This window comes from Ambystoma mexicanum, chromosome 3p (genome assembly GCF_040938575.1).
Source record: "Ambystoma mexicanum isolate Mex_15411 chromosome 3p, UKY_AmexF1_1, whole genome shotgun sequence".
Classification (NCBI taxonomy): domain Eukaryota; kingdom Metazoa; phylum Chordata; class Amphibia; order Caudata; family Ambystomatidae; genus Ambystoma; species Ambystoma mexicanum.
This window is the reverse complement of record NC_090925.1, coordinates 938,944,354-938,968,791: the sequence shown is the minus strand read 5'-3', so window position 1 is coordinate 938,968,791 and position 24,438 is coordinate 938,944,354. Positions and strand designations below refer to the sequence as shown.

At 45.8% G+C, this 24,438-nt stretch overlaps 1 protein-coding gene across 4 annotated transcripts in view; it reads right to left on the bottom strand.

Annotated features, from left to right (window-relative positions):
* Window positions 1-24,438, bottom strand: part of RBM39 (RNA binding motif protein 39) — a 446,237-nt gene that overhangs the window by 209,016 nt on the left and 212,783 nt on the right. For all 4 annotated transcript variants that reach the window (XM_069652240.1, XM_069652241.1, XM_069652242.1 and 1 more), the window contains 2 exons: window positions 9,903-9,968; window positions 6,470-6,674 (listed from right to left, as the gene is read on the bottom strand). In XM_069652240.1, coding sequence (XP_069508341.1) covers window positions 6,470-6,674; window positions 9,903-9,968 — 271 coding nt within the window. The remainder of the gene's footprint in view (window positions 1-6,469; window positions 6,675-9,902; window positions 9,969-24,438) is intronic.

Below are 24,438 nucleotides of genomic sequence, written 5' to 3'. Positions count from 1 at the left end.
TGATTAGTGCTGTTTGGTAGATGTTGAAGTACAATGGTGATAGTGAGGTCTGTTATGCCTATGTGTTCTAGTCTTTTGGTTAGGGTGTCATGGCTAACGGTCAAATGCTGCTGAGAGGTCGAGCAGAATCAGGGCTGAGGTTGTGTTAGAGTCAGCGTTTGTTTCTAGGTCGTCCCAGATGGCTAGTAGAGCGGTTTCTGTTCCTCTTGAGGATCTGAAGCAGACTTGTGCTTGGTCCAATAGGTAGTGCTTTTTGGTTAATTTGTAAAAAGTAGGTTTCCAGGAGTTTTGCTGGGTAATGTTTGAGATCAGCCTGTAGTTGGTCTTCCAGGTCGCCACTTTTGTTTTTTAAGAATGGTTTCATATATGCCGATTTGAAGGATCTTGGTACAGTTCCTGTTGCTAGTGAGATTTAGGAGTTATCTAATATGCTGATGGTGTTCCTTGTGCGAGGATTGATTTGTAGATGTCAGGTGGTCATGGATCCATGGGTGAACGCGATTTCATGCTGCGTTTCATCAGCAAGATTAAAGCCTCTGCTGATATTTCGGGTAGTTTTGGAGTTTATGCTGTGGTTCTGTGTTAAATTCGGTTGGTTGGATGTTATGGTTGGTTTTGTATGATGTGTCAGACATCGTTGATTTTGTTCTTGAAGTGTTCTGCCAGGCCATTGCAAATTTTCTCTGAGGGGTTTGGGTTGTTGTTGCAGCCTGGTGGGTTTCATTTCTTTAATGATGTTGAACATTTAATTTTGTGAGTTTGTCGCGTTGGTGATTCTATCATCGCAATGCCTTCACTTTGCCTTTCCTTCTTGTATGCTCAGATTTGATTCTGCAACTGTTTTTTTTCCTGGGTTGTATTCTTTCCTCCACGCCATCTCAGTATTCTTGCTGTCCTTTCATGGTGCCTAGTAGTGGGGTGAATCATTTTGCCATTGATTTTTTTTTGATGGGGTGAATGGTTTTTCTGGGGCGATCTTTCCGATTGTGTCAGCGATCCATTTGTGTAGCAGCTCGCTTTCCAGTCTAGGTCAGCCAAATATAGTTCTGTAATTGAGGGTTTGGTTCTCTCCAGTTTTTCGAACATGTTGCTTGTTTTGACGGTTTTCCAGTTTCTTTTTGTGGTGGTTGTTAATTTCGGGGTCTGGATGCAGAGCAGAGTAGGTAGTCTGATGATGAAAGGGATGACGAGATGGTTGCTCCAAAGTATTTTCATCGGTGGTGCTGCAGTGATACGTTTTTCCTGGGCTAAGATGGCATCAAGCGTGTGTCCTGCTTAGTGTGTTGCTCCTTTCACTAGCTGTCGTAGTTTCATGGTTGTAAATTGTCCGGTCATGGACTTTTGGGAGTTCGCGTGACTTGTTTCAAACCAGATGTTGAATTCACCAAGGATAATTAGATGTTCGTGCGCGATGGCTAAATTGGTGATTGCTTCTATGAATTTATCAACGAAGGTTGCATCATATGACGGTGGTCTGTACACCAGGATGAATGTGACGTTGGTTTTTGGCTTTGCTAATAGGTGTATGACCATGGTTTCGCAATTCATGTTAAAGGGGTCATCTGTTTTTATTTAAGTGTCCTTTGAATGCTATTGCAAGACCTCCTTTTTTATTATTTTTTCTGTTTATTTGGAGGCATTTGAAGTTGGGTGGGAGGCAGCTTTGGAGTGTGATTTTTCATCCAGCCATGTTTCTGTGATGAATAGGATAACAATGCTGTTGTCGTCGAGAAGGTTGAATATCTCAGTTGAATGTTTTGACATGGATCTTGCGTTTAATAGATTGCAGTGAAGTTTAGAGGTTTGGGCTTTATTGTTGTGGTCGTCTTCTGATCTGTGTTGGGGTTTCCTTTAAGGTTGATCTCTACTTGAGGTGTTGGTACAGGTGCGTCTTGTCAAAAAGTTCTTCTAGGTTCAATCTTGGGTTTTTATTTTCCTCTGGCTCTTCTCCCACAGATACGAGTGTCGAGCGGAAGTTACTCTTGATTTGGTGATGTAGGGTGTTATTGTGTCGATTATTTGTTTGTTATTTCTGGCGTTGTCTGGTCTTCTGCGCGGTTGTGTTTGGTTGTTTGCTGTCGAGTCTCGCGTTGGGTTGGTTTGTTCTGGTGACTGGTTGTTTGTGAGGTATGGCGTTAGGTACAGGGATTTTTCTCTTATCATTAGTTAAAATGTCGTTCCTGCGAGTCGGAGTGCTTTCTGCAGTTGCGCGTCTTTGTTGCCATTCCCGGGTGTGTGTTCTTTCTGGTCTTTTTCTTCCACTCGGTACAAGTCATTTGCGTGGCATCTTGGGTTGGGAGTTGTTTTGGTTTTATTTGTTTGTTTTGGTCTGGCTGAGTTATGGTATGGTACCGGGTGTCGGGGGGGGGGGGGGGGGGGTGTTTTGGGATGGGGGGTGGGGGGGATGGAGGGGGAGGAGTATTCCGCTATAGGTTTGGTACTGTCGGTTGGTGGTCAGCAGCCGATATTACCGATTGTTTAGTCTGTGTTTGAGTAAGGTAGGGGAGTTAGCTGGTATTGCATCTTTGGGTTGGCGTTGGCTGCCTTTAATAGGAGTCTCTGAACGAGGTTCAATACAGTGATCGGACTATGTGGGTTAGGGGTATCTAGTTGCTACACGAGTGAGCTAATGGTTTACGTGAAAACAGCTAGATTTAAGATCTCTGCGCAATGGGAGAAAGGGCTACGGTCAGTCGGTGGGACGATTACAATCCTAGACACAGGTGATTAATTACAGTTCTATGCACCGCCAGGCCTGAGGGTCCCGCAGTGTGTGAGAAGAGGCCCACGCCCAACTGGTGAGACTACAGCCCAGACACAGCTAGATCTCTCAGAGTCCTGTATAGTGGGAGAGAGGGCTATGCCTAACAGGTGAAAGATTACAAATCAAACAAAGGTGACTGAGTGCAATTCTAACTTGGGAGAGTCCTATGCCGGGCCATTCAAATGGGTGTTATACTAGACATCACTATGCATAATAGTGTGAAGTTAAGGAAGGCTGAAGAGGTGCTATTTGTACTAGGGTGTTTTAGGCTAGAATTGATAAGTGGGCAAGGCTTCCAGGGTGGAGCTATTGCTCTATCCCCCACCTAGGTCACTCTTACCTTACCGGTCCTTGGTCGTTGATGGCTTCCCTGAGGACACTTGATGACACTTCCTGGAGCCACCTCTGTTGGATCTGCCCTGTGCCTTGGGGCCCTTGGCCCTTGGACAGAGGGCTGCCCTGGGAGGGTCAGTTATGGCTTGTGCAGCATGCCTGCAGGCCCAATCAGAGCAGGGGGGTGGGTCGGGAGGAGGGAGACAGACCAGGAAGAGGGTGCAGGGAAGAAAGGGATGGCAAGGGGTGCTTCAGGGCCCTTTTTTCAGCCAATAAAACACAATATGGGCCCACAGATGGCCAAGGATGACAGTGATTCTTAGTTACACCCATTAGGAGAATTCTGTAGTTAGTAGCTATCCTTCTCAACCCACATAGCTAGCTCACCGTAGTGAACCTCGTCAAGGGAGACATACTTTAAGGACAGCCACCAATAACACCCAACGATATAACCCTAACTACCTCCCCTAACTCACTCAAGGCAGCGACTGAACAAGTCGGCACATCAACGATAGGCAGAACCCAAATTTGTAGTGGACAGTTCTCCAAACCCAATACAACACCACAAGACAGCCAGACCAAAGCAAAAAAAAAAAAAATCAACTCGGCATCAACAAACAAAATAAAGACCAAAACAACTCTCAAACTTAAACGGTGCGCAAACGACCTATACCGAGGGAAAGAAAGAACACACACCAGAACAGCAACAAAGACTCAACTGTAGAACACACTCCCACAGACAGGAACGAAAACCGAACCAACGCTGAGAGAAGAGACAAATCCTCTAATAAACTCCATAACTCGCAAACAACCGGTCACCAGAACAAACCAACCCAACGCTAGAATCAGGAACAGCAGACATAACCACATAGGACGGACAACACTAGAAACAACAAAAACAACCAACCCAATAACACCTTACACCACCAAAAGGAACAAGTTACTTACTTGTAGTTATTGTTCTCCAGCATGGGTCTGGCATGGATTCACATGCTCATGAATATTCGCCAACAGGCTGGGAATCCTTGGTAAAGAAAAAAAATCAGTTTGTTTCATTTCTGAACTTACGCCTGGGCCTTCTCCTGAAGCTTACCCGGGTTCTCAGATTCCCCTTCCGTCGAGCCAGAGCGTTGGCACGTGGTTGACTGCGTTGACGATGCAGCGCTAGGCCGGGCAGCTGCAGAGCCCGTACCAACGGCGCTGCTGGGTGACTGACAGCTAGGCTGGAATGAATGGGAGCAAGCTGCATAAAAGGCAAGGCTTTTTGGCTTGGAATGCAGAGTTGACCACTGGACGAAGGAATCCGAAGAAGAACTTGAAGACACATGCTGCAACTCCTGGACCATTGGTTTGTCCAGTGAAGCCCTGCTGCTGTGCTGAAACGCCAAATTCTTATCGACAGAGAAGCTCCCGCAAGGACAACATCTCCCTTTGAGTTGGTGGGACCAATCAACTCCAAAGTAAGCCACCTGTACATCCTCTCAAAGCTGGTTGAGTAGCCACTGCAGTCGCTGCTGGAACCGGATAGCCAGGGAGAGTAACAGTTTGTGTGCATTGCTTTTAAGCGGGCCAAGAGCTCCAGGAAGATCCTCCGGACTCCCAGGAAGCAGGACTGACCAGGCCTGAGCCCCCTCAACAGAGTGCGGGACCCCATTGAGACAGCCAGTAACCGCAGTGTTGCCATATGCGGTAGCCGCAAGGAGCTGAACACTGAACAGCCATTTGTTTGAAGTTTGCCGATTGCGAGCGTTGACCGTCCCATTACAGTCCACGAGTCCCCTTCAAGTCCTCCCTCTTGTCCCCACAACGGATGCCGAGGAACAGCGAGTTCTGCAGAGCTGCACAGGAACCAAAGTCATTTGCTGCACTTATTCTTCAACCTAAATGTACTGTAAAGTCTAAGAACTTACATTTTGTTGTGCAGCCACTTGTCCTCGTTTGAGACTTGCTTGGTTGCATGTGTAGAGTTGCTGTCAGCTTCTTTACTTCGCAAGCCTAACTAGCTTGTGGCTCTACTTCGATTTTCTTCTATTCTACCAAGACTAAACATTGGAAAAGACCTACTTACCTGCAAGAAGTGCTTCAGTTCACCTCGACTTTTGCTAACTTAACGTTGCCTGGCCTAGGCTCCCTGAATGACTTCTCTTCTGCTTATGTGTTTTGCCTTCCCTCCAGGAAAGGGTTAACTGACTTGCATTGGGGGTTGTATTGAAAGTACTTACCTACTTAAGAATAACTATGAATACTTGTCTTATTCTGAAATATCTTCTCTTTAACACTACCCCTAAGAATATGCGAAATGCAACAGTGATATATTAATGTCAACAGCACCCTAGGTATTGAAGTCACTTGAGGATGTATGTAGTGCTTGTGTGTCATCCCAAACGGGTATTTGCTGATTTAGATAACCAAGAGTGAATTTTTGAAGTATATTTGTGTGGCATTTTATATTGCTCCCTTCTGAAGAAGGCTTATTCTAACTGACTGATGAATAAATAATTGTTTTATCAAGAAACCTTGTAAGAGTTTATTTGAATACTTGTCACAGTGAATCTGTTTAACTCCTACAGCCCAGATTGACCCCTCCTGAGATAAGCCTGGCTGCTCCACATGCTACCAACCTGTGTAGTGCCGACTTATACCAAAGGTTAGGGTTCTATTACCATGAGGTCAGGGTTGCTGTAGTGCACCCAAAGGGTACTGCATACTATCTTGCCTAACACCTCGTCAGGTGCGACAGGGGAGAACGACAGGGGCGAATGAGGAGAGAAGAGGGGGAGGAGTGGGGCAGCTCGACATAGGTGGCTAGCAGGGACTTGTGACCCCCTCATATCTTCCTACTGACCAATATATACACATGCATACTAGCACCTCCTCGAATTTCCCATATCTGGTCTCAAGTCCCCGAGGGCGTTCAATCTACAGTGCCTTGTGACCATACAAATGGTGAAATGTGCAATACAAATAACATACTACAAGAGGAACCCCAGAAATGGAACAAACATGTAAACATATTGCCTTTGGATTAAAAAACCTTAACATGTACCTTGATACTATACCCAAAACCTAACCTAGCCGTAAGACACTACTTTGTTCGCTGCATAAAACCCACTGTAAAGGAAATGGGCCCCGCCTTATTTCATGTTGTATGTTACAATGCCATTTTACTACCCGGCTCCCCTCCTAAGAATGTAGTCTTTGACTGTTCCATCACATTTACTACTGTCAGAAAGTAGGCACCAAAGAAGAAGCTCCCCCATCCTGTATCTGGGTCAGACAGCCAACATTACAAAAGCAGAGGATAGTTTCATTAAGATACATAACATTCATTGTCAGTTGGTTCCACACAGTGCCCTGGTTAGGACCACTTACCTTCTGCCAATCTCGCCATTAACTGCAGACGACCAGTTGTTCCCAAGTCAATCCCAGTCCTTTCCAATTCATCACTATCCAAAAACGAACTGGCACTCGTTGCATCTGCGCGTTCAGTTACATGGCCGACTTTCATGGGCCTTCCTGCTAGTTCAAAACCATTTAGTTGCTCCAAGGCTTTTTTGGCGCACTCTGAATCTGAAAACTGAAATTAAAGACATGCATTTGAGGCTTTTGATGTACTTTTGCCATGGATAACCATTTGTTGCAAGAGACTCATTTGAAAAACTCATTTTGAAGGTATACTTCACTAACATAACAAAAACCTTTACTTGATTGTCCATTTCAGAAGCAGCCTAATGAAGCACACAAACCAGCAGAGTGAACATGTTCAACTTCACTATTGTCAGGAAAAGCATCAATAATTCAAAAACTAGCTAGACTAGATTTTAGGAAAATAAGATTTTTTCCTTCTCCCAAACTTGCCTTGCATGAAGTTCCAGGTATCCCGTTCTTACTGGTAATAAGCCATTAGTATATACAATCACATGCACAGCTGCAGTCAACCATTTGGCGTGACTCAGAGATGGGCAATTCATTCAAGCCTTAATATAAAAACAAGCAAGATGTTGATTGAGCACTAAATGCCACAACCTCATTCATACAGCCATGGAAATTCAGGCACGGCAACTCAGACTACCAATTTGAGAGATTTTCTTTTTGCAAATCTTTCCCTCTTCCTTAATCTTCCCAGCACCAAAGCAGGACTCTTTTTTCCTTTAACTTTAAATGAGAAGTTTCTATGAGAAAATGTAATGTTTCCAGACAAATATAGTCCTGTGAAAAAGTAGCATAAAAAAGAACAGTTACTTACCTGTGGTATCTTTTTTGATTGGATGTTCTTCCCACATATTCCTCATCTTATGTTATCGCCATATCCAGATTCTAAACAATTTTCCAGCAGGAGGTGCAGCGTGGTTGTTAGGAAGAATTCTCATAAATTTGGCAATTCCCTTTACCTTAGAGACCCCCAGCAACTTTTGCTGGATTTAGAGGACTTGATTTTTTTACCTGGAGAGTGTGACCCTTTTTTCTCCACTCATGTATTTTGATGTGTGTTTTACTCGTGTTCTTTGATTGGAGTTTTAGACAACTCCATAGGCATCATCTTTTCATGTTTGTCACACAGCAACCTCAGTGCATTGAAACGGGGATGTCTTTTAGACGTCCCACAGGTTTAAATACCTTCTCTGGGATAAATTACTGTTTCCCAAAGAATGTAAAGTGAAATTGACTTTACTAGTCTTTCCAAAATCCTAGAGCCAGCACAAACCATCTTACAATGGAGTGCTGGAGGGGTTACATAGTATCCCTGTGTCTAAATACTCATGTAGCAATCCAATGCTACCCTTTCCTATTAAAAAGGCTGGTGGCAGTGGTTTTACAACCAAGTACCATGATTTTTCCCGACCGCGAACACCGGTAGCTAAAAAATCACAGGAGCCCAGTCTTTTTTTGCAGTTTCCTTTTGGAAAAGACCTTCTAGAGTTTGTCTCTGCGCGCCAAACCAGGTTTGGTCTCTTTGTTCATTTGCCTCTGGCAGGCTTCGGGATTGAAGCCCGCCTCTGGCTCCAGAGTGTCTGGGGTAAGTGGATGGTGCCCGAAACTCCCTGTGCTTAGTCTCCTAGGAGACCCAAATGCACTCTGTGACGATAGGCTGGCTGACTGTCCGGCAAGGACAGCCACCCTGCTGGGTGAGTGGCAGCTAGGCTGGAATGAATTGGAGGAAACTGGATGAAAGGCGAGTCTCTTGGCTTGGGAGTCAGAGTCCACCACTGGAACGAAGGAACTGAAGAAGAGCTTGAAGAGGACAGCTGCTGCAACTCCTGGAACGTTGGTTTGCCCGGTGAAGCCCTGCTGCAAGTCTGAATCATCAATTTTGCATCGACAGAAGCCCCTAAAGCATTTGTAAGATCCTCCAGACTCCCACAACGTCGGACCAACCAAGTCCGACACCCCCTCACCCCCCAGCTGAGTGTGGGACCTCAGAAGCAAAGACAGTCCACCTTGACAGCCAGGATCAGCGTTACCACCAGTGCGGTAGCTGAAACACGGAACAGCCACTGAAATTGAAGTTTGCCAGTTGCGAGCTTTTGATCATCGCAGTGCTAGAGTCCCCCGACGTCCTCCCTCTTGCCCCCACGACTGAGGCCCAGGAACAGCGAGATCTGCAGGAACTGAAGTCATCAGCTGCATCTTTTTGTTCATTGAAAGGTACTGTAAAACAAGACCGAGAACTTAACTCTCACGGTGAAAGTGCTAGAAACTTTTGCAACTCACAGGCCTAATCAGCTTGTTACCCAACATAGGAGTCTTCTTTTTACAAACTACTCCCGAGAACTTGTGCAGACACTTTACCGTTTACTTACCAGGACTGCCTTATCCTATCCAAGACTTTAGCCCAGTGACTTAAGCCTAGCCTATTGAATTGACTCTTCAGGTGAACTCAAAGTATCTGCGCCATCTAAAATTCATTGTAACCTTTTATGTTCTGATAACCTTTGCCTTTTTCTCCTCTTGAAAAGTATTCTGAATGCCAACAGTAAGATATTAATATCCCCAGCACCCTTGTTCCTTAAGTTAGGTGTAGGTTGCGTCTGTGGGCCATCCCAAAAGAGTCGTGTCTGATTCAGAAACTTAGAGTGTACAGTATTGAAGTATATTTGTGTTTTACTATGATTACCTCCTTCTAATGAATGTTTTATAACTTACTGATAAATAAATTACTAAGTATTGATCCAAGAAACCTTGAATGTAAGTTTATTTGAACACCTGTGATTGTAGACCTCTGTAACTTCATTACTGCTCACAGTTCCGCTCGAGATAAGCCTGGCTGCTCAACACACTACCAAAACTGTAGTAAGGACTTACACCAAAGGTTGGTTCGCTTACACCTGTAGTCAGTTGTGTGTAGTGTTCCCAGAGGGTACTGCATACAAACCTTGCCAAACAGATATCCATCTAAAGATCAGGAATATGTGGTAGGACAGTCTATTCGAATGGTTTATTAATAAGTAAAAGTCTGTAACGATCACTTCACCACTGTGGTCAGACTTCTCATTTATGCCTCCACACTAGGCTGCTAGAACACTGTTACCATTTGGAGAACTGTAGGGCATCTGAAGTATTCAAAAACAGTTGATCAAGATGCCCTTTTTTAATCGTCCTGGTCGAATTAAAATGGCTTCTGTGGTAAATGAAGCAAAGGTGGTTGAATGGCTGCTGAGCGCACAACAAATATAACCATGAGCATTTCCACAATTAAGACATAGCATTTGAATCTACAGAAGGAACAATGTTGTTGAGGAATGTTTGATTACATTTAAAAATTAAAAAAACTTTAACTTGCTAGTTTAAGAACAGCCATACTCACAGTAATGAATCCATATCCTTTGGAACGTCCAGTTTCACTATCCATCATAAGTTGGATGCTTTCAATCTAAAAGTGAAATAGAACATTAGAAAAGCAGACTTGTCTTGGAATACTTTTTCTGCCAAATGATTGACATCTAGCGAAATTCTACATAGATTGTTACAGAGCTAACAGCAATAGTAGCATGCTACCAGCAGAGCAATGTACAGTTCCAATTGAGACTCATCAGCTTTCTTAATGGAAATTCACATTTAAAGGAATGGTATATCCTGCATCAATCAATGCAGTGACTGGAACAAACTTCAATACAAAAATGTTGAAACACATAATTGTGATACAGGCTCTACTTCCTAGCTCTCCTGCTTTCACAACTGGTTGAGATTTGAAGAGTCGTCCAACAATTGCAACCATTTTAAATGTTTTGAAGGAGTATGTTGCTTACCTGTAACTCCTGGATGCCGGATCGTGGTGTAGGACTGACCTGCTGCTAGGCAAGCATGTATGCAGTACCCTATGGGAGACTGCACCAGCCTTGTTCTCTTGGCAATAGTTAACCCAGCCTTTGGTATAAGCACGTACTACACAAGTTGGTAGGGTGACTGAGCAGACCGGCTTATCTCAAGAGGGGAGAATTCTCATAAATGTGCTAATTCCCCTCAACTTAGAGACCCTCAGCAACTATGCTAGATTTTGAGGGCTTGATTTCTTTACCTGGAAAGAGTGCGAGCCTTGTTTCCCCCACTCATGTATTTTGATGTGTGTTTTACTCTTGTGTTCTTCGATTATTTAGTTTTAGATAACTCCACATGCATCATATTTTCATGAATGTTACACAGCACCCTCAGTGCAGTGACAGACACAGGGATGTCTTTAGACTTCCCAAAAGTTTAAATACCTTCTCTGGGATAAACTACTGTTTCCCAGATAATGTAAAGTTAAATTGACTTTACTAGTTTTTATAAATTCCAAGACCCAGCACACACTATATTCCTATAGTGTGCTGGAGGGGTTACCTAGTATCCCTGTGTCTAGAGACTCATGTAGCAGTCAAATCCTACCCTTGCCTATCGAAATGGCTAGTGGCAGTGGTTTTACAACGAACTACCATGATTTTTCCCCGACCGTGAACACAGGTAGCTAAAATTGCGGGGGGCATATTTTTCAAGATGGCGCCTTAAGCCAGTTTGTTTAAACAGGTCCCTGTCTTCTTTTTTCACCATTTCTTTTTGGAAAGATCCTTCTAGATTTTGTCTCTGCGTGCCAAACCAGGTTTGGTCCCTTTGTTTCTATGCCCTTGGCGGGCTCCAGGATTGAAGACCGCCTGTCGTCAGTGTTTGGGGTGGGCAGGAAGTGAGGGAGGTGCCCGCAACTCCCTGTGCTTAGTCTCCTATGAGACCCAAATGCACTCTGGTATGATTGGTTGGCTGACTGTCTGGCAAGGACAGCCACCCTGCAGGGTGAGTGACAGCTAGGCTGGAATGAAAGGGAGAAAACTGTTTAAAAGGCGAGTCTCTTGGACTGGATAGCAGAATCGACCACTGGAACGAAAGAACCGAAGACGAGCTGGAAGAGGACGGCTACTGCAACTCTGGACTGTTGGTTTGCCCGGTGAAGCCTTGCTCCAGGTCCGAATTGCCATGTTCACCTTGACAGAAGCCCCTTCAAGGACGACTTCTTCCTATGAGTTGTAAGCCACCTGGATACCATTCTCGGAGCTGGTTAGGATTAACCAGGTGGGAAGGACACCAGCTTGTGAGCTCGACTACAGCTACTCGAACCGAAGATCTTCCATTTGCCAACTTGTTTGTCCCATCCCCGTACAGTGCAGGAGTCCCCCAACGTCCTCCCTCTTGTCCCCATGACGGAGGCTCAGGAACAGCAAGATCTGCAGGAACTGCCAGGAACCAACGTCTTCAGCTGCATCTTTTCCTCATATTAAGGTACTGTGCCAACCTGATTGAGAGAACTTACCTCTCGCAGTGAAAGTTTGTGAAACTTTCCCAATTTACAGGTGTAATCAGCTTGTGACCGAACATATGATCCTTTTTCGTACAAACTACTGAGAACTTTGGCAAAGACTTTACCGTTCACTACAACTACTCTTTCCTATCCAAGACGACCTTAGCCTATTGAACTGTAACAAGTCCTCTAGTGAACTGAGACCATTTGCACTGCCTGAGAAAGTATTTGTGATCTATTCTATTAACTTGGACCTTAGTACTTCTATTTAAAGTGACTGAAATGCCATTTTGCTCCCTTTTCAGGGGAGCCTAATTTACTCAAACGTATTGGTTTGGTATTGAAGTATATTTGTGTATGATATTAAGTTGCCTCCTTCTAGTGAATGTTTTCAAAATGGCTGTGTAATAAATTAATAAGTGTTTTACCAAGAAACCTTGAGTTTAAGTGTCTACTTGAACCACTGTGATTTTAAGATCTCTAAAATCCTTTTACTGCTCACATTCCCTCTTGAGACAAGCCTGGCTGCTCAGCTTGCTACCACAAACTGTAGTACAGAATTGTACCAAAGGTTTGTTTTTTTTGCTTACACCTGTAGTTCTAATTCTATGACAAGACAGGAGGCTTGCATTATGCCATTTCTTTATTTACTGCCATGTCAGCACTTTAAAGCTTTCAACTTTAATACTGAACATTTCTGTTTCTAGAAACAAAGTTTAGAAAACAAAATGCAGAAGTTTAAAGATTCTTTAGTCCAGTCTTATTCGTTTAATCTGCATCAGGGAACTACAAGCCCCATGAGTCTTAGGTCTGAGGTAGTCCTGACATTTCCCCTCTGCCACTATCCGAGGGCAGCCCTCTCCATAAGAACCCCTCTGACCAGGTCCTTTCCTCTTTTTTTCTGCTGCCAACAGATAAGTGACATGATTTATTGTTTCTTCAGTAGAAGAGCTAGATAAACTCTATATTACCTGTATATGGGTATTAAATGCTTGGATATTTGTTGTAATACACTAGTAGTGCTTATCGGCCATTTTCAACGGCTCCCGCAGGAAAACGAAACGCATTTACAATGATTTTGTAGTCGCCTCAGAACACGCGCGTGTTCTTACCATGGCACGTATCATTAGGGAAGCACGAGCGCAGCGAGTTTCCTGCACACCGCGGGTAAGAGTGTTGTGAGCGAGCTGGGGCCGGAGTCACGTGCATATTTAGCCCGCGTTAGTCTACAGTGCCCGCTTTCTCTTTCCGTATATCGGCGCCGGCAAACACGGCAGCCGTTAGGACCCAGAGGTGGTGGAACCTTCCACAGTTCCCAGCGTCCCCTGGGAATCCAGCTTCCACGTGCATTGCGCACGAACAGAGAACGAAGGAAGCTGGTTTAATAGAGCTCCAGTCAGATTAAAAAATAAATTTAAAAAAAAGGGAAGCTGCTTTCACACGCTGCTAGCAAATATACAGCACGTGTTGCAGAGTGTGCAGAAGCATTTCCAGCTGCTGACTTCCTCACAGTTGGCAAGGACATGGCTACATTTGGCACCCCCACTAATACTCCTTCCACTTCCCCAGAATGGAGCCAAGAAGAGTGGGTAGAAGAGCCTTCCCAACAAGATTCTGACTTATCATTAAGTTTTAAAAAAGTACTTGGAGACTCCTTGATTCAAGCTGTCTCACAGGGGGTGCAACCTATTACGAAAAGGCTGGAGACTCTAGAAATGATTATGGCTAAGCAGCAGAAACAGCTTACAGCCAGGAAAAGACGGGCTAGCAGCCCGGAAGGAACGTCAGCAGGACACCCCCAGAAAGCGGTTGAAAAGAAGGGGTATAAAGTAGCCCAGAAGAGCAAGCACTATTTGACCCTCCCCCCCCCCGGTATCACTGAAAGGGTTAACACTGTTCCCCTATTGGAAGGCAACCCTGTCGCCAGGCTTAAAGAAGCCTTCCTGGGAAAGAAAAAAGAAAGTCAGGACAGTATTCGCCCGACGAAGGGGGTGAGGAGGAGGAAGACATCGATAAAGATGTACAAGACCCCCACAGCATCGACGATACAACAGACATGTTCGATCCAGAGGCCATTCGGCATCCCAAGTCATCGGATTGGGCGCCATCACCCAGAGTGGCAGCATACAAGGCCCAGCACATTAGAAAACCCTTGGAAAGGGAAGTAGGGTCACGAATGAGGTCGGAGTGCCCCAGACCAGAGCTGCCGAATAAGCTAGCAGATACTCCAGACCTAGACCCCAAGATGGTCACCTTTGTCACCAAAGCAGCTCGTGATAGAAGGAAAGGAGTAGACCGTGCCGGGAGGGGGTGTCAGGACAAGCTCCTAGACATCTCAGGGCCTCTAGCCAAGATCATGGATCTGGCGGAAAAATCAAAAGATACCGGTACCCCAGTAGACGTGACGGTCCTAGGTAACTGGGCGCAACGAGCGGTATGCCTCCTAAGCAATGCCAACTGTGCCATCTCTTCAGAAAGAAGGGGAGTCCTATTAAAAAATAGATAAATTGAGTGATCTCGCCAGCTACGAGGCAGGTGAAGGCGCCAAAGGAATGTTGTTCGGCGAAGCGTTCGCTAAAGAAATGGCTTAATTTGTGGGCACATTTACTGCTCTAGAGAGAACGCAGAGTTCCATCAGGAAGATGTTCCTTCGGTGAGTTTTTGCCGGGACCGGACGAGCGACCCCTATGTCGCTATACCTTCCAGCGCAGACCCCAGGAACAACGATCAAATTACTGGGAGTCTAGACAGCAGGATACCTTCTTCCCTGCCAGGGCAAGATTTCCAAGAGGGCGAAGAGGAAGAGGATCGTACCGACAACCGGGGCAATCAGCGGGTGAGTACCGCAAGCTTGTGTGGGGGAGGGAGAACTCTCCACTATCTGAACGAATGGCAAGCCTTATCAAGCGATGCTTGGGTATTGCAAGCAGTAGTGGGGCTGCGTTTAGAGTTTATAGGAACACCCGTGCAGACAGCAGAACCTCGCCCCATACACATGACGCAAGAGGAAGCAGCGCTCCTGCACTGCGAGCTCACGAAGTTAGAAAGCAAAGGCGCGATAGAGTGAGAGTACCAACAGGGTCCCGGTTTCCTCAGCACCATGTTCCTAGTTCACAGAGGGGACAAACTAAGGCCTGTGATAAATTTGAAAGATCTAAACGAATGGGTGGTATACAACCATTTCAAGATGGAAGGGATTCATCTGCTTCGAGATCTGTTGCGTACCGGAGACTGGCTGGCCCGCCTAGATCTCAAGGACGCATACCTTACGATTCCGATAGCAACAGCGTTTCGGAAGTATCTACGCTTCCTATGAAACCGAGAAGTAAGGCGTTTCTCCAGCCTCCCGTTCGGTCAGTCCGCCGCTCCGTGGGCTTTCACCAAGCTCATGAAAGCAGTGGCAGCTGCCATCAGAGAGAGGAATTCGTATTATCTATCTAGACGACATCCTCGTCTTTGGCCCAGACAAATTAACCTTGACAAAGAGCGTCCAGTGGGTATTCTCACTTCTGACTTTGCTCGGTTTTTTAGTGAACCTGGAGAAATCTCAGCGGACTCCAGTCCAGAGAATAGAACTCCTGGGTTTCACAATAGATTCTGTGAAGGCATCTCTCGAACTCCCAGGGTACAAAGTGAGAGCGATCAAGAAGGAGCTCAGAGCTGTGATAGCGAAAAGGGTTATCTCGTTTCGCAATCTAGCCAGAGTAGTAGGTCTGCTAGCAGCCTCTATTCAAGCGATTTTCTTCCGGGACCGCTTCCTTATCGAGCTCTTCAGCAGCTCAAAATAAGACATCTGCAAGGAGGTCTTCGCTACCACCAACTAGTAACTCTGGACCACGAAGCCCTCACAGAGCTCCATTGGTGGTTGCAAAATATGGAGGCTTGGAACGGTCGCGCCATTTTTGGCGACGCCCCAGATCTGGTAATAGAATCAGATGCGAGCAGATCAGGTTGGGGAGCCAGGTGCGAACACGTGCAGACAGGAGGCAAGTGGTCAGAAAAAGAGTTACAGCTCCATATAAATTGCCTCGAGTTACTAGCGGGCTCTTTGTCTTTCGTAAAAGCGCGAACTGCGAGAGTAAAGTGCTGCGTCCTGCTCAAGATGGACAATATCTCCGCTGTAAGGTATATTAACAAATTGGGCGGGACAAGGTCCAAAATGCTGGCAGAATTGAAGAGCTTCTGGCATTACTGTCTCCAGAACAGAATATCCATATCAGCAGAGTATTTGCCAGGAACTCTGAACGAAGTGGCAGACTGGAATTCACTTTATCTTGTGGACTCCAGCGATTGGAAGCTTCACCCCCTAGTCTTCCAACAATTCCAGGAACTCTGGGGGCCCCTGCACATACATCTGTTTGCGTCCAGACTGAACGCTCAGATGCCAGAATACTTCAGCTGGAGGATAGACCCGGATGCCTTCCTGCAGTCATGGACAGGAGCAGTGCATTATGCCTTGCCGCGATTCATTATAACGAGAGCGCTAGCGAAAATTCGCAGGGATCACGCGGAGCTTGTGATGGTCCTACCCTTATGAAAGGCTCAGCCTTGGTTTCCAGTAGGGATGGAACTTTCTACGGATTTTCCGAGGATAGTTCCCATGCTGCCGGACCTTCTTCTCGACCCATCAGGGCAAGCTCACCCGCTCATAGCAGCCGGCACGCTGCAATCAATAACCTGCAGAGTTTCGGGAAAAGATGGGAATTGCCGGGAATTTCACAGCTCGCTGCAGAGTGCATCAGAGATTCCTGGGCGCCTTCCACCCTTCGGAGCTATGGTGCGGCATGGAACGGGTGGGCTACCTGGTGTTCGGACCACAGTGTGGATCCCGTATCAGCCCCTGTAGTAGAGGTTCTCAACCTTAGCTTTTAAATTTCAAGAAGGCGGCGCCTTCAGAACAGTGGGAGTCTATAGGTCCGCTATCTCAGCGGGTCACGAAAAAGTGGAAGGTAACACGGTGGGAGAGCACCCAGCGGTCGTGAGATTTCTACGAGGAATGAAGCTCAGGAAGCCACTGGAACCCAAGTACAAGGTGTTATGGGATGTGAGAGACGTATTTCGTCTTTTCCTCAGATGGCCAGATAACGAGAATTTATCCCCATCTCCGCTATCAGGAAAACTAGCTATGCTGCTCTGCCTTACATCTTGTAGGAGAGTTTCTGATGTCAAAGCGCTTGAAGTCGATAGGAAAATACTCTATCCAGACGGGGTATCATTTACCATTTCCAAGAGAACAAAGACAGATTCGAGAGTAATAGATTACCCATACTTCACAAGTAATAAGAAGCTTTGCGTTGCGCAGTGTATTAAAGATCATGAAAAAGCAACAGCGCATCTTAGATCGCGAGGGGTGTCACAGCTGCTTATAGCGCACAGGAAGCCTTATGCTGTAGCGTCTGCGACCATTGCTAGATGGGTGAGCGAAATCATGCAATGGGCAGGAATTGATTTGTCACTTTTTGGGGCGCACTCTGCTAGGGGAGCGATGGCTTCCAAAGCTTTTGCGACAGGGGTCTCTCTTTAGGACATTATGAAATCAGCAGATTGGTCTTCCGAATCAACCTTTAAGACATTCTATTTTAAACCTGTTTCTGAGATTACGAATATGGTGGTAGCAAGCGTTGAACAAGCATAATGCGAGCCTCCTGTCTTGTCATAGAATAAAGATTGCCCACGCTGATAGCTCAGGAAGTCTTCATTCTATTAAAGACAAGGAGGCGAGCATTATATCCCACCCGGAATGGCAAGATTGTCTGCATTGTTACATTTGTTATGATGTAATTCCTTTGCTCATTCCCACCCTCCTGATTTGCTCTCCATTATTTACAGGAGAAGAGCAAAAGACGGCCGGATGAAACAGTACTCAAAAGTGGAAGGAAAACAGTTCAAGTTGGTCATGCTGGACCGCAAAAGTTCTCAGTTTCAAGGGACAATTCTCTGTTCAATGATAATGGACGGTTTGGTTTGCAAAAATGAAGTTGTTCGAGTTGACAGACAAAGGAAGAGGAAAGGACCTGGTCAGAGGGGTTCTTATGGAGAGGGCTGCCCTCGGATAGGGGCAGAGGGGAAAGGTCAGGACTACCTCAGACCTAAGACTCATGGGGCTTGTAGTTCCCTGATGCAGATTAAACGAATAAGACTATGGACTAAAGGATCTTTAAACTTCATTTTATTTTCTAAACTTTGTCTCTAGAAACAGAAATGTTCAGTATTAATGTTGAAAGTTTTTAAGTGCTGACATGGCAGTAAAAAAAGAAATAGCATAATGCTCGCCTCCTTGTCTTTAACAGAATGAAGACTTCCTGAGCTATCAGCGTGGGCAATCTTTATTGTATGTGGTGGTCCCAGAGGTGTGGTGGTGCATGCAATTCTGCCTAACGTGTAAATGTGAGCTGTAGAGTTGTAACAGACATTCAAAGTGACAAGTATTCAAATAAAACATACTCAAGGTTTCTTGATTAAACAATTTTTCAACAGTCAGTTTGAATAAGACTTCTTTGGAAGGTAGCAAATATGTAATACTTAACAGACACTTCCTACACTCTGAGGTGACAAATAAGCAGGACACTGGACATGGATATATCACTGGTACATTCAGAGCAATACAGAGTTTGTGGTTAAAAGGAAAACGTTAGAGGGAAGGACAGCCAGCCAGTGACCTTAGGGTGCATTCCTGTAACCAAGTATACTAAGCACAGGGAGTCTCGGGTACCTTCCTCGCTTCCTGCCCCCGCCAGACACCCTTCACCAGTGAATCCCACCAAAGACAAAATGAACAAAGGGACCAAACCTGGCTTGGCGCGCAGATAAATCTCAAGAAGGACCTTTCCAACAAGAAATGGTGAAAAAAGATGACCCGGGCAATTTGGACATAATGGGCCCCCATGGGTGCTTTACTGCAGCTGCAATTGCAGCCCGCAGTAAAAACACAATGGTAGTACAAAGTAAACCACTGCCATCAGCCATTAATTGTAGAAAGGGTAACATAAAAATGTTACATGAGAAGATAGACAAAGGGGAAATAGTATGTGCTGGCTCTATAAAGAGTTGAAGAGTTGAAATTAAATAAAGTAAATTTCACTTCACTGCTCTTAGAAACAGTTATCCAGGAGAAGGTATTTAAACCTTACCAGAAATCCTAAGGATTTCTATGTGACACTGCACTGAAGGTGCAGTGTGTCACAACGTAAAAAGAAAATGCCTATTGAGTTTGTCAGACTCCAAAACCAAAAAACTTTTAAAATCACAGAAAAATACATTTGAGAGTGGGGGAAAAAAAGGTCTCTCTCCAGGATAACAATGAAAAATCTTTAAGTCCAGCAAAAGAGCAGGAGGTCTCTAAGGTAGAAGGGATTAGCACATTTCTGAAAATTCTCCCTAACACCTGCCATAAAGAGCTGTTCGAGGAGAGGAGGCTATTTGACATACGGAGGCACTGATAGGCGGATCAGGTCAAAGTACCAAATCTGGAGCAGTCAGGCTGGGGCCACCAGGATCATGTAGCAGCACTTTTGTTTAAGTGTATTGAAAACTCGAAGCAGCAGGGGAATTGGGGAAAGTGTAGAGGAAGGAACAAGTTACTTACCTGTGTAACTGTTGTTCTCCAGCATGGGCCTGGCATGGATTCACATGCTCATGAATAAAGAATACACAGCAGTAAAAACATGCACAACCACGGGAAGTGACAAGGTTCAACATATGCATCTCTTACCTCCTCACCAGGTTCACCTTCAAGCGAACACGTTGTGCAGCACTGCTTGGCCGACTCTGGACTTCTCCCTGGAATCCCGGTTGATGCCTTAGAATCTCATGATGGTGTGAGTCTACCTCCGCGTAGCAGCCCTGCAGGAGCACACCAGACAGGAACGCTGTAGTTGCATCGATCGCTCTGGTCGAATGGGCCCTCGGGTGGCCAGGCAACGGTCGGTTTGCCAACCAGTGACAATCGGAGATGCAGTCGGAGAGCCACCTGGAAATGGAAGCCTTGGAGAAGGCCTTCCCATGGTTCACAAGACCAAAGTAAACAAAAAGTTGGGATGTCTTCCGGAAACTCTTGGTGTAGTCAACGTAGAACTTAAGCGCTCTAGCCACATCCAGCGAGTGCAAAGTCCTTTCAGCTGGAGACAAAGGCGTCGGAAAAAAATACAGGCAACACCAAGGGCTTGTTTAGATGAAAGTCCGACAGCACCTTGGGCATGAAGGAGGGGTGCGTCCGTAGCACCACCCTTGTGTCGTGAAAAGTCAAATAAGGTGGCTTACAGGACAGGGCCTGAAACTCACCCATTCATCGTGCAGAGGTGATGGCCACAAGGAAGGGAGTAGTTTCTTACCTGTAACTCAATTTCTCCAGCGTTGGTATTGTTCATGGATTCACATGCTGTGAATATTTCCCAGTCAGGCTGGGAAAACCTCTAACTTTAACTTAGCGTTTTCCTACAGAAAACTACAACACTTTAGTGTCCCATCAACTTCCTTTTTGAGTGCTTTAGGCCCCACCAATAGGACGCCTGGTATAAATAGCCCCGCCCCGTGGCTTCCCTTCAGATTTTAATCTCCAAAGCAGAGGGTTTGCCAATGGTATCCAAGACCACAAAGCAGCGGACGCTGTGGACCGCGTAGAATGAGCCTTTGGAATCCCCCTCAATGGTTTGCCAGCTTTTGCATGACAACATGAGATTGTAGAGGAAACCCAGCGAGAAAGTCCTTGTTTGGAGATGGACTGGCCCTTACTGGAGGGCCCAAATGCCACAAACAGCTGCTGTGGCTTCCTGAAGTCCTGTGTGCGAGTCAGATAAAACTTTAGTGCCCTCTTAACATCCAGAGAATGCAGGACTTTATCCGCTGGAGTGGATGCATTAGCAAAGAACGTGTGTAATGTAATAGAGGCAAGTTTGTGGAATGCTGATGACACTTTTTGGAATAAAGTGCGGGTTAGTGGCCAGGAGAACCTGGTCTTCCAGAAACCTCAGGTAAGGTGGGGTCAATGAACAGTGATTGCAATTCAGACACCCACCTGGCCGAGTTAATTGCCACTAGAAAAGCCACCTGCCATGAGAGTAACTTCAAAGGAGCCGTCGACATGGGCTCAAAAGGAGGCCTCATCAAAGCCGAAAGAACCACATTAAGGCTCCACACGGGCGCAAACTTCTTCAGCGGAAGAATTATTCGAAACAACCCCTTCAGAAAATGTTTCACCAAGCGATCACTGAACAGTGGCGCAGCATGGCCCTTTCTCGTGAACTTGGAAATCGCTGCCAAATGCACCTTAATGGACAACACCAGGCCCCCTTCTGCTAGGTGTAACGGGTACGGGAGAACCTGCGCTGGAGAAAAGTCTGAAGGCTCAACCCCAGGATGACCCTTAACACCATTCACAGAATCTCCTCCATTTAGCCCCATACGAGACATTCGTAGACGGTGCCCAAGCTGCCAACAAAATCTGTTGACGCCCTCTAGGTATTCCTAAATGACGAACTCGGGGTGGTCAGGAGCCATACCGCCAGCCTGAGAGACACCGGATCATGATGCCCCACACTGCCGTCGTCCTGAGACAGGGGAACTGGATCCGCTCCCAACCGAATCGGCTCCTCCACCGCCAGATGAAGATCTGCAAACCACGTCTGCCTGGGCCAGAATGGGGCCACCAGAAACACTCGACACTGATACTTTCGAATCCAGTGGATGCTCCTCAGAATCAGCGGGAAGGGGGAAAAGCAGAAGAGAAGCGTCCTCGAGAACTAAAACGTGTCCCCCAATGACTCAGGATGAGCCCCTCTGCTGGAGAACTCCAGACACTTCTCTTTTTCCATCGTAGCAAACATATCCAACAGCGCATGAACCCATCGCCGGAAGATATGTGCCACCTGCTGCTCTTTCAGCCTCCACTTGTGCAGCTGAATGGTGTCCCTGCTGAGCGCATCCGCTTGAACATTCAGAACTCCAGATGGAAAGCGACAATGCTGATCCCTTGAGCTTGAGCCCAATGCCAAATGTCCTGCGCTTCCTTTGACAGGATTCTGGAATGTGTGCCCCCCCCCCCCCCCCCCGTTTCCTTAACTAGAGCACAGTGGTGTTATTGTCCGTCATCACCCTCAGCACCGATCCGTGGAAGAAACGACTACAAAGCCCAGTGCACCACCCTCAACTGAGCACACTGATGGGTAACATTCTCCACCCGAGACCATAGGCCCTGCACCTGTGCCCCCCTCCCCCAGACCCCCATCCTAACTGGGAAGCATCCGCTACGATCGTAAACTGGAACTCCGGCTCCAGCAAGGGCATGCCCCTCACAAGATTGAGGGTGTACGTCCACAAGTGAAGGGCTCCACCAAGCTTTTGTCGACCACCAACTTGTCTGACCATAATCCCAGAGACTGCGACTATCTGCGAGGAACTCATGCACCGGCCGCATGAACAGGCGGCAATTGGGAAGAAGAGGGATACACGATGCCATCGCCCCCAAAAGCAACATGTAACCACGGACCGAGATCAGCTTGCCCTTTTTCCACTCCCTTGCATAGGTGTTAGCACAGTTTTTCTGAAGTCTAACTAAGTGCTTAGTAAAACCATTCAACTGAGGCAGTACAAGACTCCACTCTTATTATAAGGCTGTACCACCTGAGTTCATGGTAGTGTAGACAGAGCAGCCAGGCTTATTTTAGGAGGGAGAGAGGGCTGTAGAATCAGTACAAGTGAAATTGTAATAACAATGATCCAAAGTAACACAAACACTTTGTATTACAAAAAATAAAGGATTTAAATAGTTAGGCCCAGATAAATCTAGAGGTAGGTAAGTACTAACATATGAAATCACAATATAAAAACAACACTATACTTGAAAGTACACAGACCCAAGTATAGACCTTATTTGAAGTACCCAACAGTAGTTCCAGGGAAGTCAAAACCTTTTCATACACAGTCTAGGTAAGTCAATTCTTGCGGAGTAAAAACCAATGGTTACTTTTCACAATTACATTCAGTAATGCAAGGGCAGTAGACTTTTGCAGTTGTATAATGATTCTCTGTACAAATCAATTAGTCAACTAGACAAACTTTTGGTGAATAGTGAAACACTTATTCTAGGCGCAGTAAAAACAACTACTTTTGTCATAACAGTTATATTAGGTGAGTGAAACCTAAGGCTGTAATAACATGCATTACTTACCGTAAAAGTATTTGATGGTTGTATCTGCTTATATTCACATGCTGTGCATATGGTCCGACATTCAGTGAAAACCGCAGAGAATTGCATCTTGTCGTTCGAGAATTGAAAGGGGACGTCAACATGGGCGTGCCTGTGCCTGTAACACTATCCCTACATGACGTGTAGTGTACCCAAGATCCCTCTTGCATCGAGGTGCCTCAGATTGTGTTTTTTCTGCTAAGAGGGAGCCTTATGACTGAGTGAGTACAGAAAAGAGAGAAAGTGGTAAGACGTCTATGTTCCTTCCATCCGAGCGGGGAGGAAGGGTTGCCGCGTGTGAATCTAAGATACAACCATCAGAAATGGTTTTACGTTAAGTAATGCATGTCTTCTGATGTTTGTTAATCTGCTTAGAATCACATGCTGTACATAGACTAGTGAGCAGTAGCCAAAGTTGGAGGTGGGTTGTGAGAAGGAACAGTAGTGAAAAGATGTCTTAGTACTGTCTGTCCCACCTGAGAATCAGACCTAGAATGAGTGTCTAGGCAATAGTGTTTTGTAAAGGTGTGTGCAGAACTCCAGGTTGCTGCTTTGCAAATGGACTCAAGGGGAACATTTGCAATGAATGCTATGTTCGCCTCGGTGCCTCGAGTGGAATTTGCTCTAGGCTTGAAGGGCAGCTCTCTCTTAGCAAGAGTGTAGCAGAGTGTAATGCATTTGACAATCCACCTAGGAGATCGTGGATTTGGAGACTGCATCTCGTCTTCCTGCCGCCACAGAACGAAAAACGAATTAGTCTTTCTGAGTGGTCGAGTTCTTTACATGTAGAACAGAACAGCTCTGCGTACATCCAGTGTGTGCAGGATTCTTTCTCCTAGGCTTGAAGGATTCTGAAAGAACGTTGATAGTTCTATCAACTGGTTCATATGGAACGTGGAAATGAATTTAGGCGCAAACCTAGAGTGAGCGCGCAGAACCACCTTATCTTTGTGTTACAAAGGGATCTATGATTGAGAGCGCTTGTAGTTCACTTACCCTCCTAATGGAGGGAATAGCTATCAAAGAAGCAGTCTTGTAGGCGAGGTCTTAAGACTTGCCTAGTGCATGAGCTCGAAAGGAGCACCCATTAGCCTAGTCAACACCACGTTTAGGTCTCATCCGGGAGCCGGGTTAGAAATGGGAGGGTGAATTCTCTTCACTCCCTCCATGAAGGCATTAACTGGTATCACCCACCTTGACACTGTTGTGATGTAGTGCAGGCTGAAAGCGCAGCTAGGTGCACTTTAATGGAGTTAAATACCAGGCCTGAGTCAAGTAAATGAGTTGGGTATAAAAAAAAAAAGTGTGTGGGAGCGCAGTTAATCTGGTTAATGCTCTGAGTTGCACCAGTTGACAAACCGTTTCCATTGACTGGAATAGCAGTATCTGGTGTTC